The sequence below is a fragment of the Lampetra fluviatilis genome, chromosome 51 (genome assembly GCF_964198595.1).
Source record: "Lampetra fluviatilis chromosome 51, kcLamFluv1.1, whole genome shotgun sequence".
NCBI classification, from domain to species: Eukaryota; Metazoa; Chordata; class Hyperoartia; order Petromyzontiformes; family Petromyzontidae; genus Lampetra; species Lampetra fluviatilis.
The window spans coordinates 6,794,280-6,809,242 of NC_136325.1; the positions used below are offsets into that span (position 1 = coordinate 6,794,280).

The 14,963-nt window shown below is 48.6% G+C and overlaps 1 protein-coding gene across 2 annotated transcripts in view; it reads right to left on the bottom strand.

Moving 5' to 3' along the window:
- CUL3 (cullin 3) overlaps positions 1 to 14,963 on the bottom strand; it is a 53,257-nt gene that overhangs the window by 11,503 nt on the left and 26,791 nt on the right. For both annotated transcript variants that reach the window (XM_078878598.1, XM_078878597.1), the window contains exons 6-12: positions 14,183 to 14,411; positions 11,300 to 11,445; positions 9,128 to 9,304; positions 7,202 to 7,372; positions 5,054 to 5,161; positions 2,458 to 2,582; positions 1,321 to 1,417 (exon numbers count right to left, since the gene is read on the bottom strand). In XM_078878598.1, the coding sequence (XP_078734724.1) occupies positions 1,321 to 1,417; positions 2,458 to 2,582; positions 5,054 to 5,161; positions 7,202 to 7,372; positions 9,128 to 9,304; positions 11,300 to 11,445; positions 14,183 to 14,411 (1,053 nt within the window). The remainder of the gene's footprint in view (positions 1 to 1,320; positions 1,418 to 2,457; positions 2,583 to 5,053; positions 5,162 to 7,201; positions 7,373 to 9,127; positions 9,305 to 11,299; positions 11,446 to 14,182; positions 14,412 to 14,963) is intronic.

Here is a 14,963-nt window from a genome sequence, read left to right on the forward strand (position 1 = left end):
CTTTTGTTCGAGTACATTTTGGTAACCGCAAAGTAATTTCTCAGAATCCACGCAATATTTTTATTTTTTTTCCCCCACAATCAAATCTCGTGCCAAATAGTCGCCGTCACGTCCCAAGATGCGTATTTCGCGCGCAAGGGCGGGAACCACTGATGAAAGGGGGGGGGCCAGTGAATGATTCCATGGTGGCTAGGAGATGTTAGCTCCCTCGCCTGGTATGCAGGGGGTCAGAGGGTTCGATCCCGGCCCTGACACCTGCTGTATATTTGGAGTTTGCATGTTCTCTGATAAAAGGGGGGGGGCAGTGAATGATTCCATGGTGGCTAGGAGATGTTAGCTCCCTCGGCTGGTATGCAGGGGGTCAGAGGGTTCGATCCCGGCCCTGACACCTGCTGTATATTTGGATGTTTTACCTACGTGACTTTACCGAAAAAACCTAAGAATATGAATCCTTGCAGTCACGAAAGCTTCAAATCTAGAATGTATATTTGGAGTTTGCATGTTCTCTGATGAAAGGGGGGGGGGGCAGTGAATGATTCCATGGTGGCTAGGAGATGTTAACTCCCTCGCCTGGTATGCAGGGGGTCAGAGGGTTCGATCCCGGCCCTGACACCTGCTGTATATTTGGAGTTTGCATGTTCTCTGATGAAAGGGGGGGGGGGGCAGTGAATGATTCCATGGTGGCTAGGAGATGTTAGCTCCCTCGGCTGGTATGCAGGGGGTCAGAGGTTTCGACATCGGCCCTGACACCTGCTGTATATTTGGAGTTTGCATGTTCTCTAATGAAAGGGGGGTGGGGGAGCAGTGAATGATTCCATGGTGGCTAGGAGATGTTAGCTCCCTCGCCTGGTATGCAGGGGGTCAGAGGGTTCGATCCCGGCCCTGACACCTGCTGTATATTTGGAGTTTGCATGTTCTCCCCGTGGACGCAGGAATATTTTTTCTCCGGGTCCTCCGGCTTTTTTCCCTCCTCCACATTTAGAAACGTACGTTTAGGTTATTTAGATGATTTGGCTGCTAAGAATTTCCTCATGACAACCCGCTTCGTTGAGCTATCATTTTGTGGCCAGGTTGCTTCTGGAAAATAAGCTAATAGCTCAGTGGGCTTTTCTGGGTAAAATAAAATTGTTTAGATTTATTAATCTTGTTAGCGATTTGCTTACCGTTCCCATACTTTGCACTCCTATCGTGTTTTTATATTGTTTCTTGCTGTAACATTCTGACCCCGTGCCCCAACTGGACATCTGTGAGAGGAAAAAAAGAGCTTGATAGCTCATCGGATTCCTCCAGTAATAAACGAATATTCTGATTCCCCCGTACCCGTCTGATGGGGCCGTAGAAGGTGGCGTTGAGGTCGGCTGAGCCCATGTGGTGTTGAAGCGTGAGCTGGCGCCCACTGTGCTTGGCAAGGTAAAACCTACAAGGCACAATAAATAACACGCGCACGCACGCACAACGCAAGATAAGACAAAGACGCTCCCAATCAAGCCTTAGCCTTTGAGACTGTTAAGGCAAGTGCTGTTAGCGAGCACCTATGAAGGCCGGCAAGGCGCATGACGGGGTGGTGTGGCCAGCACCACGCCCGGCCGCCTTTGTGTTCCCAGAGTGCTGATGTTTACACACCGCGCCAGGGCACTCATTTGAGGCCGGGCTGACCTAGGGGAGGAACAGGACAGGTTAGCATCCAACGTGCCACCGATCTGCAGCGTGGCCGGGGAATTGAACCGAGGTGTGGATGGGGTAGCAGCGCAGTGGCATGAATCACAGAGTCACTGCAACCGATAGAAGAGACAGGCCCACGTACACGCAGTGACACACGTACACGGAGTGACACACACACACAGGGTAATATACACGCACACACATGTACACACATATACCAAGCAGACAATGTCTACTTGTAGCTCATGAAAAATGTAAGCGCTGATGCCAATAATTTTTGAGATCGACACCTAACAATTTATCGAAACCATCATCAATTTTCTTGGTTCTTTCGGTAAAGTCATGTAGAATGGAAATAATAAAATAATAAAATTTATTTTTGTATGTTTTATTATTATTATTTTATTATTTCCATTCTACCTGACTTTACCGAAAGAACCAAGAAGATGAATCCCTGCAGTCACGAAAGCATTAAATCGAGAAAAAATCCATCCTCAATTCACTAATCTGTGCCTTCTCTGTACCATCCCGCACTGCCTCATTTTGCACCGTCTCATTTTTACCAAACTCATTCGTTCCAAGACGATTGGGCAAAGTACAAATTGTGGTAAAACTGCCATGAATCGACAAAAATCGACCCACACACAAGCGCAGATCCCACGGCACGCACGCACGACCACGTGTACGATTTTTAAGCGACGCGATCGTCACATGCCGAAGACCAGCGACATCCACCATCGGAATTCCTGGGGAACTGGGACTGCTGGGGCGGGCGGGCGGTGAGCGGAGCAATACCTGCGGAAGACTTCGAAGGCGTGGCGCGGGGCGGGGGGGATGTTGCACTTTGGCGTGGCCGCCTGCGTGGGCCAGTAACCCGTGGTGAGCACGCGCACCGTCAAGTCCACGCCGTGCAGCGACGTCTGAGGATGGTGGGTGGTGGGGTGGGGGGGGTGGCGGCGACATGCGTGTGCGCGGTGAGCGTCGGCGGGCACGAGTGCGTGCGTGCGTAACGGTTAGCGTGTTGCGCTACGAACCTGATGACCCTAATTCGATGTACGCTCGCGGCCAACATCAGTGACGATTGTTTGAACCGGTCATGGGCCTCCTCTAGGTCGACTCAGCCTCAAATGCGGTACATGGTGTGATGTGTCAACATCGTCACTCGGGAGACAAAGACGGTCCGGCGTGGTGTTGGCCACGCACCCCCTCGTGTGCCGTGTCGGCATTCATTGGTGCTCGCTAAAAGCACTTGCCCAAACAGTCTATTAACGCTATAAGGGGTTCATTTGTCTTTCTATTGGCATGGGGACATATTTTAGCACGGGTAAACGTGTGTTTGTTTCATCGGCATGGGTACACTGAATGTCCAAACTGGTGCAGAGTTCGCTTGTACCGAATATCAATGCCGTTGAAATTACTCACTCCCAGAAGGCAGTGAGGCCTGTAGGTTGTGGAGGAAACGGTACGATTTTTTTAAGTGGAGAGAAGAAAAGGAGACATAAGTTGTCTGCTTACCTAAATTATAATTTAACGCGCTTATCAGATGAGTCCGCTAGTCTATTGTAAAAAAAAACATCAGTGATCGCCCTCAGTCTCGTGAAAACAAAACTATAAAACTATGTAACCAGGTAAGGCCCACTCAGCTATATAACGCTTTTTCAGGAGTGACCTGGCCACAAATGATACCTCAACGAAGTGGCTTATCACGTGGAAATGTGTAGCAGCCAAATACTGTAAATGCATGTTAATTCTAAATGTGGAGGGGAAAACCGGAGGACCTGGAGAAAAATCCAAGCAACCACGAAGAGGGAGACATGAAAACTCCAAATATACAGCAGGCATCAGAGTCAGGATCGAACCCACAACCTCCTGTATACCAGGCGAGGTAGTTAACATCTCCTAGCCAACGTGATGATGATTAGAGAGACACACAATCTCCAAATATACAGCAGGCGCCAGGGTCGGTATCGAACCCACGACCTCCTGTATACCAGGCGAGGTAGTTAACATCTCCTAGCCAACGTGATGATGATTAGAGAGACACACAATCTCCAAATATACAGCAGGCGCCAGGGTCGGTATCGAACCCACGACCTCCTGTATACCAGGCGAGGTAGTTAACATCTCCTCACCACCGTGATGATGATGAGAGAGAGAGATGCGCAAACTCCAAATATACAGCAGGCATCAGGGTCAGGATCGAACCCACAACCTCCTGTATACCACGCGAGGTAGTTAACATCTCCTCACCACCGTGATGATGATGAGAGAGAGAGACACGCAAACTCCAAATATACAGCAGGCATCAGGGTCAGGATCGAACCCACGACCTCCTGTATACCAGGCGAGGTAGTTAACATCTCCTAGCCATCGTGATGATGATGAGAGAGAGAGACATACAATCTCCAAATATACAGCAGGCGCCAGGGTCAGGATCGAACCCACGACCTCATGTATACCAGGCGAGGTAGTTAACATATCCTAGCCACCGTGATGATGATGATGATGAGAGAGAGAGACATACAATCTCCAAATATACAGCAGGCGCCAGGGTCAGGATCGAACCCACGACCTCATGTATACCAGGCGAGGTAGTTAACATATCCTAGCCACCGTGATGATGATGATGAGAGAGACACGCAAACTCCAAATATACAGCGGGCATCAGAGTCAGGATCGAACCCACAACCTCCTGTATACCAGGCGAGGTAGTTAACATCTCCTCGCCATCGTGATGATGATGAGAGAGAGAGACACGCAAACTCCAAATATACAGCAGGCATCAGGGTCAGGACCGAACCCACGACCTCATGTATACCAGATGAAGTAGTTAACATCTCCTCGCCATCGTGATGATGATAGGAGAGAGAGAGACGCGCAAACTCCAAATATACAGCAGGCATCAGAGTCAGGATCGAACCCACAACCTCCTGTATACCAGATGAAGTAGTTAACATCTCCTAGCCACCGTGATGATGATAGGAGAGAGAGAGACACGCAAACTCCAAATATACAGCAGGCTTTCAGGGTCAGGATCGAACCCACGACCTCCTGTATACCAGGCAAGGTAGTTAACATCTCCTAGCCACCGTGATGATGATGATGATGATGAGAGAGAGACACGCAAACTCCAAATATACAGCAGCAGGCATCAGGGTCAGGATCGAACCCACAACCTCCTGTATACCAGGCGAGGTAGTTAACATCTCGCCGCCGCGAGATTAAACGTTCGATCCCATTGTCAAAAGACAACGGAGGGAGGGAAGCTCTCACTGGCTGTGCATTTCTACCCAGAGGCCGTTTCTACCCAACGGGTGTCACCGAATGTCGTCTACGTCACCGACGTGCGAGGAGGAGTCACGGGCTCCTGCTTCCGCGCTGCAGGCCGTACCCCCGTGGTGTGCAAGTGAGTCCGGAATTCCTCCATGGTGGTGTTGGAGATGCTCATGTCCTTGAACATGCCCTCCAGCTTGGACGTAAACTGGCAGCCGCACTCCGTCTGCGAAATTGAAGTGGAGGGGGGGGGGGTTGGAGCAACAGGGCGAGGGGGAGAAGATAAGAGTCAGAATATTTATTACTGGACGAATCCGATGACGTTATAAAGCTTTTTTTTCCCACAGATGTCCAGTAGAAGGCACCGTCGCCAATCCGATTTCAAAACTAGGCCAGAGCCCAGAGAAGCTGATCCCGAGTTTCCTCGACCGAGTTGCTTCGCGTGCTACAGCAAAGTAACACGTCTGCCGCAGAGCAAAATTTGTCGCACGGCATCCAAACAGGCACTGAATTGTCAGAGCCAGAGCGCGTTCACCAAGTTAATTGAAGTTATTTTTTTGTGCAGTCATCGGCGACAGCGCCGAGACCATCAACTCACTACACTTGAGAACCCGGTTAATTACACAGATGGGATGTCTGGATTCAAATCCCAGGATCGTAGCAGTGCCAGCTCAGCACTCGTGGCATCTGGTCAATCCAAGAGCTGGCTCAAAAAAATATTTAAAAATACTTTTAAAAAAAACACGCTTTAATGAAATGTACTGCCCGAGCTGCCCCTCCCCCTGCCCCCTTCCCCCATAGCCCCTCCCCTCCCTCCACATCCCCCGCCCCTGGGCTTAGCTTCCCGAGGCTTGCCGTGACGTAAGGGACCACGTGGTGATCTACAGCCAACGTGAGTTGAGCGCGGATAATTAGAGCCGTAAAAAAGATTGTTTAAAAATGTGTATTTTTAATTTCCAATGATAGAATATAGTATTGTCATCAGTATGACATAGCTATACCAAATTTGCAGTCGATACGACATTGGGAATACGGTTGAAATTGAGTTACAAGATTTTTGGATACGACAACACATACAGTAAGTTAAATAAAAGCGTGTAAAAAGTAAAAAAATATGTTTTGGATTTTTTATGATAGAATATAGTATTGTCATCAGTATGACATAGCTACACGAAGTTTGCAGTCGATAGCACATTGGGAAAGTGTGTAAAAATTGAGTTACAAGATTTCTTTTTTTAGGATACAACAGATGAAGTGAGTTAAATAAAAAGCGTGTAAAAATGTCTTTTGTCGGGACTCCGTCTTCTTCTTCTGTACGGCTGATGTAGATGCAGAGCAGCAACTACAATTTCACATCCAGTGGTCAAGCCTGACAATCGCCGTACGATGTCTCCTTCCTATTGTGGACTCGCTCCACCCTGGCTAGCCATCGAACAAAGACGGTCAACCGCATCGGGCTCTTTCAGATGCACTTCTGTGGCCGTCTGGAGCGCTCGTCATTCGGGTATTCGGAAGCGACTGGGAGCTACGCGCTTTTCAATCGAAAACTAAAGTCTTTAAAATTGCTTGCTGTGTTTAGTTTGTCGTCCTTCCCCCGCACCTCCGATTGGCACAGTGGCCAATGTACGGTGTGACAAAAGTTCAACATACACACATACAGCACAGGGTGGTGGTTTGCCTTTCTAATTAATGTTTAGGATTTTTTGTCTATCGACACATGACCTATTCATTTATGTATTATCCCTTGTGTGTGGGTTTTCACTGGATATGAAGCTTTTGTGACTGCAAGGATTCATATTCTTAGGTTTTTTCGGTAAAGTCACGTAGGTAAAACATTAAAATTAATAAAAGTTAAATAAAATAAAAAATACAGCTGTCGTGGCTGTGACGGTTCCACCTGAAGACGGAGGCTTGTGTTGCCTCCGAAACGTCGTGATTTTTTATTTTATTTTACTTTTATTAATTTTTATGTTTTACCTACGTGACTTTACCGAAAAAACCTAAGAATATTTCACTGGATACTTTATCTATGCTGAACGTCTTTCGCGCGGTACGGAGCCAACCCTGCCGATCTGTCGGCGTACAAAACTCTCGCAAACTTGGACTAGGACAAACGCCCAATGCGTTTGTCCTCCCCCCACACCTCCCATTAACACGGTTGGCTACGTACGGCGCCAAAGAAGTTCAACATACACGCACACATACATAGAGAGGCCTGCAAGGGGTGCGGGGGACGTGGCCACGGGGAGTGGAAGGTCGCGTTCACCTTGAGCTTGGAGATCATGTTTTTCTCCGAGTCGTCCGACACGCTCTTGTTGGTCAGCAGCCGGCGTGCAAGGTGCTGCTTGTAGTAGCGCTCAAACACGTCCTTCTCTTGCAGGAAGCGGAAGAGGATCATCGCCTTGTCCAGAATCGCCTCCACCTCCTGCTCTGACAGCTGTGAACGCGAGCAAACACACGCAAGACAAAGATCCCCCTCCCCCCGCCTATTAACTAAACTAAAAACAAAACTGCTTTTTGTTTTACTAGGTAAGGCCCAGAGTTATGCCACTCCAATGCCATTTGCCTCTGCAACCTGCCCTCTACAATCTCGCACACGTGTCCCACCCATCACAAAACCTCCTGTCTTCCTGGGTAACATACATTACATTATATATTGGTTTTTAAATGGAGTTTGCATTATCTCTGTTTCAAAAAACCAAATTTTTTTTTTATTTTACCAGGTAAGGCCCACTGAGCGACGTGGCTCAACGAAGCGGCTTATCACGTGGAAATGTATAGCAGCCAAACACTCTAAAACGCATGTCGATTCTAAATGTGCAGGGAAAAACCGAAAGAAAAGGGAAAAAAATCAACGGGGCCACGGGAAGATCATGCAAACTCCAAATATACAGGCGTCAGGGTCGGGACCGAACCCAACGACCTCTTGTATACAGGGTGAGATAGCTAACATCTCACCACCGTGGCAAAGCGAACGAGGGGGGTGATTGCAGCCAGTACCCAATGCTGATGGTGTGCACACCGCATCAGGTGCTCATTTAAGACAGAGGGGAGGGCCCGGGACGGGTTCTGATACCAAGTCACCGATGTAAGCGGTGGCTAGGAGCGCGTGTACCACTGTGTCACTGCTACCTATCACACATCATAACAGAGCGCGAACACGTGAATGTCCGTCTGTGTTTACGTGCGTGAATCACTGTACGTGCGATTAAGTGGATAATACAGGGTGCTTCAAAAAAATGTTAGCACTTATTTGATCATTTTTAATGGAAAAAGAACGGATAATACACTGTAACATGATAACAAATGTATGTTAATAGCTTCAAAAAGTCGGTGTCTCCTCCACTCGTTCGCCATTATTGCAACACATGCAAGGTGGTCTCCAGAGCCCGGAGGCACATTCATCGTGGTATTGTTGCAAATTCTCAGAAGTGTTAACATATTTTTGAATCACCCTGTAGTGTGTGTGTGTGTACACGTGAGAATGTGTATGTGTACAATTATATGTGGTAGCGTGCGAATGCGTGTGTGTTTGCGAGCGTTGATGTCTGTACGAGAGCCTGTGCATGTGTACACCACATTGCGTGGGCGTTAAGTTTGCACAGCAGGGAGCACAGGTGGTGTTACCCGACAGTTATCTCAACCCATAATACCTGGCTCTGTCCCGTGACATCCTGTCAGCGAGCATTCCAACGCTTCACTTGACCTCAAAGCAGAGTTCGCAACCGGGTACCCGATACCCGTACCCTACCCGATACCCGGCTACCCGTACCCGGCCGGGTACAAGTACCCGTTTGCGACCCTGGTGCGGCCGGGTACTGGTAGGCCGTGAGTCACTGGTGAGTCACCGTTTGTCACTCATTTCCCAACGACTTGTCTCTTCTCACAATTCAAGTTCCTAAAATCAACCCACCCGCGCCTGCAACATGGCTTCATCCCAGAGGTCGCAATCGGGTACCCGTACCCGAACCCTACCCGATACCCGGCCGGGTACTGGGTAGGGTACGGGTACCCGTTTTCGTCCCTGGTGCGACCGGGTACGGGTAAGGAATCAAAACCCGTTTGCGACCTCTGCCTCAAAGTGCACCTAGCTTGGCACAAGCGCTGTGGTGATGTCACCGCCACTTAGCAGTGAATGGCGGCCGTTGTTGGCAAGTGAGCGAGCGAGTGCGAGTGCCTTGCTCGTTCTTACCCCCTTCACTCCCTTCTTGAGTTTGTCGTCGATGAACAGGGAGAGGTATTCTGGCGAGCGCGGGTTGAGGTTCAGGAAATACTCGAAGTCGCTCGAGATGGTCTGCTTGAACAGGCGGTCATTGCCAAATGACTGCTGGAGGAAGTGATCGAAGCGGTCTTTGAGGTCCAGAAGCCCCTACGGGAGGTGAGAATCACAGACAGATTCACAGACCGTTGGTGCAAGTGTTATTAGCGAGTAGCTCCTACCAAATTTAGATTTAAAGCTTTCATGACTGCAGGGATTCATCTTCTTGGTTCTTTCGGTAAAGTCACGTAGAAGGGAAATAATAAAATAATAAAAATAAAACATTATAAAATAATTCTCACGACGTTTCGGCCACAACGCAAGCAGCCGTCCTCAGGTGACGCTGTCTTTCCGACAGACCTGTTCTTCACCTGAGGACGGCTGCTTGCGTTGTGGTCGAAACGTCGTGAGAATTATTTTATTATGTTTTATTTTTATTATTTTATTATTTCCCTTCGACGTGACTTTACCGAAAGAACCAAGAAGAAGTTCCTACCAAGGCTGGCACAGCATGCGAGGTGGGGTGAGCGGCCAGCGCCACGCCTGGCCGCCTTGGTCTCCCCAGTGGCGATGTTTACTCATCGCACGAAGTACTCATTTGAGACCGAGTCCACCTGGCAGAGGCTCAGGACCAGTTAAGATAATCCCCACTGGTGTTGGCCGTGAGCGGGAATTGAATTCGGGTCGAGGAGATTCATAGCGCAGCGCGCTAACCACGACACGCAAACAGCCTCCTTTAAACATTAAAGACTAAAGGACCAATTCTAGATTTGAAGATTTCGTGACTGCAAGGATTCATACTCTTAGTTCTTTCGGTAAAGTCACGTAGGTAAAAAATGAAATTAATAAAAATAAAACAATAAAAATCACGACGTTTCGGAGACTTGTGTTGCCTCCGAAACGTCGTGATATTTATTGTTTTATTTTTATTAATTTCATTTTTTACCTACGTGACTTTACCGAAAGAACTAAGAGTACTAAAGGACCAAATAAACATTTGTGACTGCAAGACGTCCTTGCAGTGATAGACACGACTGCACATGTTACGGTTTGGAAAGTGTTTCCGTGGTGAAAAAGTCCCTTCTATTGGCCGATTAATGCTGCCAACATCATTAGACCTCCTTTTCCAGTATCAAAATATAATAGGGGTTTTCCCCTTTTGTCTGGCAACAAAACTGAAACCTTTTACAAGGAATCATGTGTGCATTAACCACAATACTTGTGGTTAAAATGCAAAAAAAACACTGATAATATATGCCTTGTCCTTGAAACTGATTGGTCCACACCAGGGAGGGCTTTCTTTGGTGTGGACCAATCAGTTTCAAGGACAATGCATATATTATCATAGTGCGTTTTTTGTTTGCATTTTGACCACTAGTATTGTGGTTAATGCAGACATGATTCCTTGTAAAAGGTTTCAGTTTTGTTGCCAGAAACAAGGGGAAAAACCCTATTATTATTATAATGCTGCCAAGATGCTAGCAGTGATGGATACAAATTACCTTTCGGATGTGCAATTGCAGTGATGAATAAACATCGTTTGGGGCCATTTCAAAGTGGCAGCACTCTGGCCTACACACAGTCAGGTTCACCAATCCACTCACTGCAAGTCCCATATGCTGGTCACATTAAGTTAACAGACCAGGATTGTCCGACTTGCAAGAGTGACCAATCACCAAAAAGGGCACTCAAAATGACAATCGAAATGACAATCCCCGATACGTGTCGACATCTAACCCACGACATCTACCAACCCCCTTGCCTCCAAAGCATTGGATTGGATTGCACTGGATTTGCAGGCGTTTCCCATCTGTTCGCGAGCCACTGGAGATGTGCGCTTTAAAATCTGAATTAAAAACTTAATTTCCTTAGAACTGCTTTTTGTGTTTAGTTTGTTGTCCTTCTAACGCACCTCCGATTAGAGTACGGTGCAAAAGAAGTTCAACATACATAACACAGACTCGCAGAGACCAATAGACTCACACAGAGACACAGACTCGCAGAGACCTATACAGTTTGCTGTCCTTCCCCTGCACGTCCGATGAGCACGGTTGGCTACGTACGGTGCGAAAGAAGTTCAACACACACACACACACACGCACGTACCTGGATGTAGTCGACGGGATTCTTGCCCTCTCCCTCTTCCGTGACGAGCGCCTTGCCTTGCTCACGCAGGTAGCCGCTCATGCACTCGCACATGGTCTTCAGACCGTTGGGCACGCGCCCAAACAGCTTGTACATACACGCCAAGTCTGCGGGGACGAGAGAGAACACAAACATACACCCGCCCCACGCCAGCGCGCTCGGCCTTAGGAGTCCACAGAGGAGGCGCCGTTAGCGAGCACGGAATAAAGATGCGTCGGCAGGCGGACACTCTCGGTACGTGTGCATTGCCAGTCATCTCAGTCAGTCAACCCCATGGCACCCGGATCTTTCCCGTGACCTGCAAGGGGGCCTTCCGACACTTCACGTGGCCTTAAAGTGCACCTAGCCTGGTACAAGCGCCCGTGGTGACATCACCGCTACTTAATGGCGAATGCCGGTTGTTTGGTTGGGTGCTGGTTGGTCAGCGTGGGGAGCTGTGGTGTAGCGTTTGGCACATTGCACTACGAAACCAGGCCACCTGAGTTCGATTCCCGCTCACGGCCAACACCGCTGGCGATTATCTGAACCAGTCCTGGGCCTCCCCAAGGTAGACTCAGCATCAAATGAGTAGTGGGAAGACAAAGGCTGCTGGGCGAGGTTGTTGGTCATCCACCCCCTGGAATATATGAAACTCCGAGGTCGACTCAGCCTGAACAAAGACCACCTGGTGTGGTGTGTTAAATAAACCCATCAGCACTGGGGAGTGGTGTTGACCACTCCCCACCCTTGCGTGCTGTGCCGGTCTTCATAGGCGCTGCTCGCTAACAACTCCAACAGCCTGCTAAAGGCATTACGCGGGATATTTGTATTTTGGCCGTGGACAATTGAATCTCCCCTTGCAATACTGCAAGTGCGAGTACAATTCATAGGTAACTTTGTGTGTATCCCTACACCTCCGCAGGAGAGCGATTTACGCTGCGCTTTACTGTAAACTGACAAGAGGTCACTTAAAAGAAGTGACTGAGGTGCAACAAAAATGCTCACTCGGCTTGTGCAATTCCCACCAGTGTACCTGCAATTCTACTACTGCAATTACAACGGAATTGTTTACAAAGCTGCGTCTCAAATGATGCAACCACCAAAGATGAGTTCGATAAATCATACCCGTAAGCGACAAACACACACCCTAACGGCTCACACAAGCTGACAAGTTAACGAGCGTAGCAATGTACGCCCCCACAAAGCCTTGCTTTGTTAAGTTTGTCCACATACGTCTCCTCGTTCATCCGGTAAAACCAACCTCAGCTAGACAGACTGATACGGGGGCGATGCAGAGTCCAGTTAGCTAAAAAACGAATTAAAGATGAATGCAAAAAACACAACAACAACCCTATTACTGTATACGTACGAGTGTAAATGTATAAATAAGAGTGTGTGAGATTGTTATTGTACAAAATAACAACAAATACTATTTTTATTTAACCAGCTAAGGCCCACTGAGCTGTATACGTATTTTTTTTGAATGATAGCTCAACTTAGTGGCTTAGCACGTGGAGATTGATAGCAGTAGCCAAATACTCTCAACGGATGTTGATTCTAAATGTAGAGGGGAAAACCCGGAGGACCCGGAGAAAAATCCACGCCATCACGGGGCGTGGCGGGGAGAGACACTGAAAACTCCAAGTATACAGCAGCAGGCTTCAGGGTCGGAATGAAACCAACGACCTCCTGCATACCAGGCGAGGTAGTTGACATCTCCTAGCCACCGTGATGATGATGAGAGCGAGAGAGACACGCAAACTCCGAATATACAGCAGGCATTGTCAGAGTCGGGATCGAACCCACGACCTCCTGCATACCAGGCGAGGTAGTTAACATCTCCTAGCCACCGTGATGATGATGAGAGAGAGAGACACGCAAACTCCAAATATACAGCAGGCATCAGGGTCGGAATGAAACCAACGACCTCCTGCATACCAGGCGAGGTAGTTAACATCTCCTAGCCACCGTGATGATGATGAGAGAGAGAGAGAGAGACACGCAAACTTGGAATATACAGCAGCAGGCGTCAGGGTCGGGATCGAACCCACGACCTCCTGCATACCAAGCGAGGTAGTTAACATCTCCTAGCCACCGTGATGATGAGAGAGAGAGATACACGCAAACTCCAAATATACAGAAGACTTCAGGGTCGGAATGAAACCAACGACCTCCTGCATACCAGGCGAGGTAGTTGACATCTCCTAGCCACCGTGATGATGATGCGAGCGAGAGAGACACTGCAAACTCCAAATATACAGGAGACTTCAGGGTCGGAATGAAACCAACGACCTCCTGCATACCAGGCGAGGTAGTTGACATCTCCTAGCCACCGTGATGATGATGAGAGAGAGAGATACACGCAAACTCCAAATATACAGCAGGCATTGTCAGGGTCGGGATCGAACCCACGACCTCCTGCATACCAGGCGAGGTAGTTAACATCTCCTAGCCACCGTGATGATGATGAGAGAGAGATACACGCAAACTCCAAATATACAGCAGGCATTGTCAGGGTCGGGATCGAACCAACGACCTCCTGCATACCAGGCGAGATAGTTGACATCTCCTAGCCACCGTGATGATGATGCGAGCGAGAGAGACACTGCAAACTCCAAATATACAGGAGACTTCAGGGTCGGGATGAAACCAACGACCTCCTGCATACCAGGCGAGGTAGTTAACATATCCTAGCTACTTTGATGATGATGAGAGAGAGAGATATACGCAAACTCCGAATATACAGCAGGCATTGTCAGGGTCGGGATCGAACCCACGACCTCCTGCATACCAGGCGAGGTACTTAACATCTCCTAGCCACCGTGGCGCTCTACCCCCCACTCCACCACCCTCCGCTGAGCTCACCTTCGGTCTTGCCGTTCTTCAGCATGTGCACGAGGCCCGAGTTCTCCATCTCCACGATGGTCTTCATGTGCTTGGAGATGAGCTCCTCCTCCACAACGTGCACGATCGGCTCCTCGGTCGACTTGTCCAGGTAGTGCACGGCGCGTTCCGTCTCCTCCGTGATGCGCGCCTCCACCTTCTTGATGTAGACCGACGCGCTGTTCTCGGCCAGGAACTTCTGGCTCTCCATCTGCGGGCGGAGGGAGAAACGGCGTTGCGGCAAGCGTCACGGTGGTGAGACGGTGACAATCTCGCCATGGGTATACAGGAGTTATTCTTTGGTTCTTTCGGTTAAGTCACGTCTAAAGATAAAATAATAAATTAAAATAATAGCGACGTTTCGATTGCAACACAAGCAATCATCATCAGGCATAAGAGAAATAGCAACAAAAATCTAACTAGAAAACTATAGACAGACATACAAGCAGACAGACATCACAAGGACACACAGAGAGAGGACACATATCGGCACAGAGAGAGGGGTCGTTTCTGTGACGGTCCCTAAGATTGGGTATACAGGAGGTCGCGGGTTCGATCCCGACCCCGTGACGCCTGCTGTATATTCGGAGTTGGTGTGTCTCTCTCTCCCCGTGGTCGCGTGGATTTTTCTCCAGGTTCTCCCTCCACATTTAGAGTCAACATCAGGCGTTTGGATTATATGGCTGCTGCTGGAAATTTCCCAACGATAAGCCACTTCGTTGGGCTATCATTTGTGGCCAGGTCGCTGCTCAAAAAGAGCAAT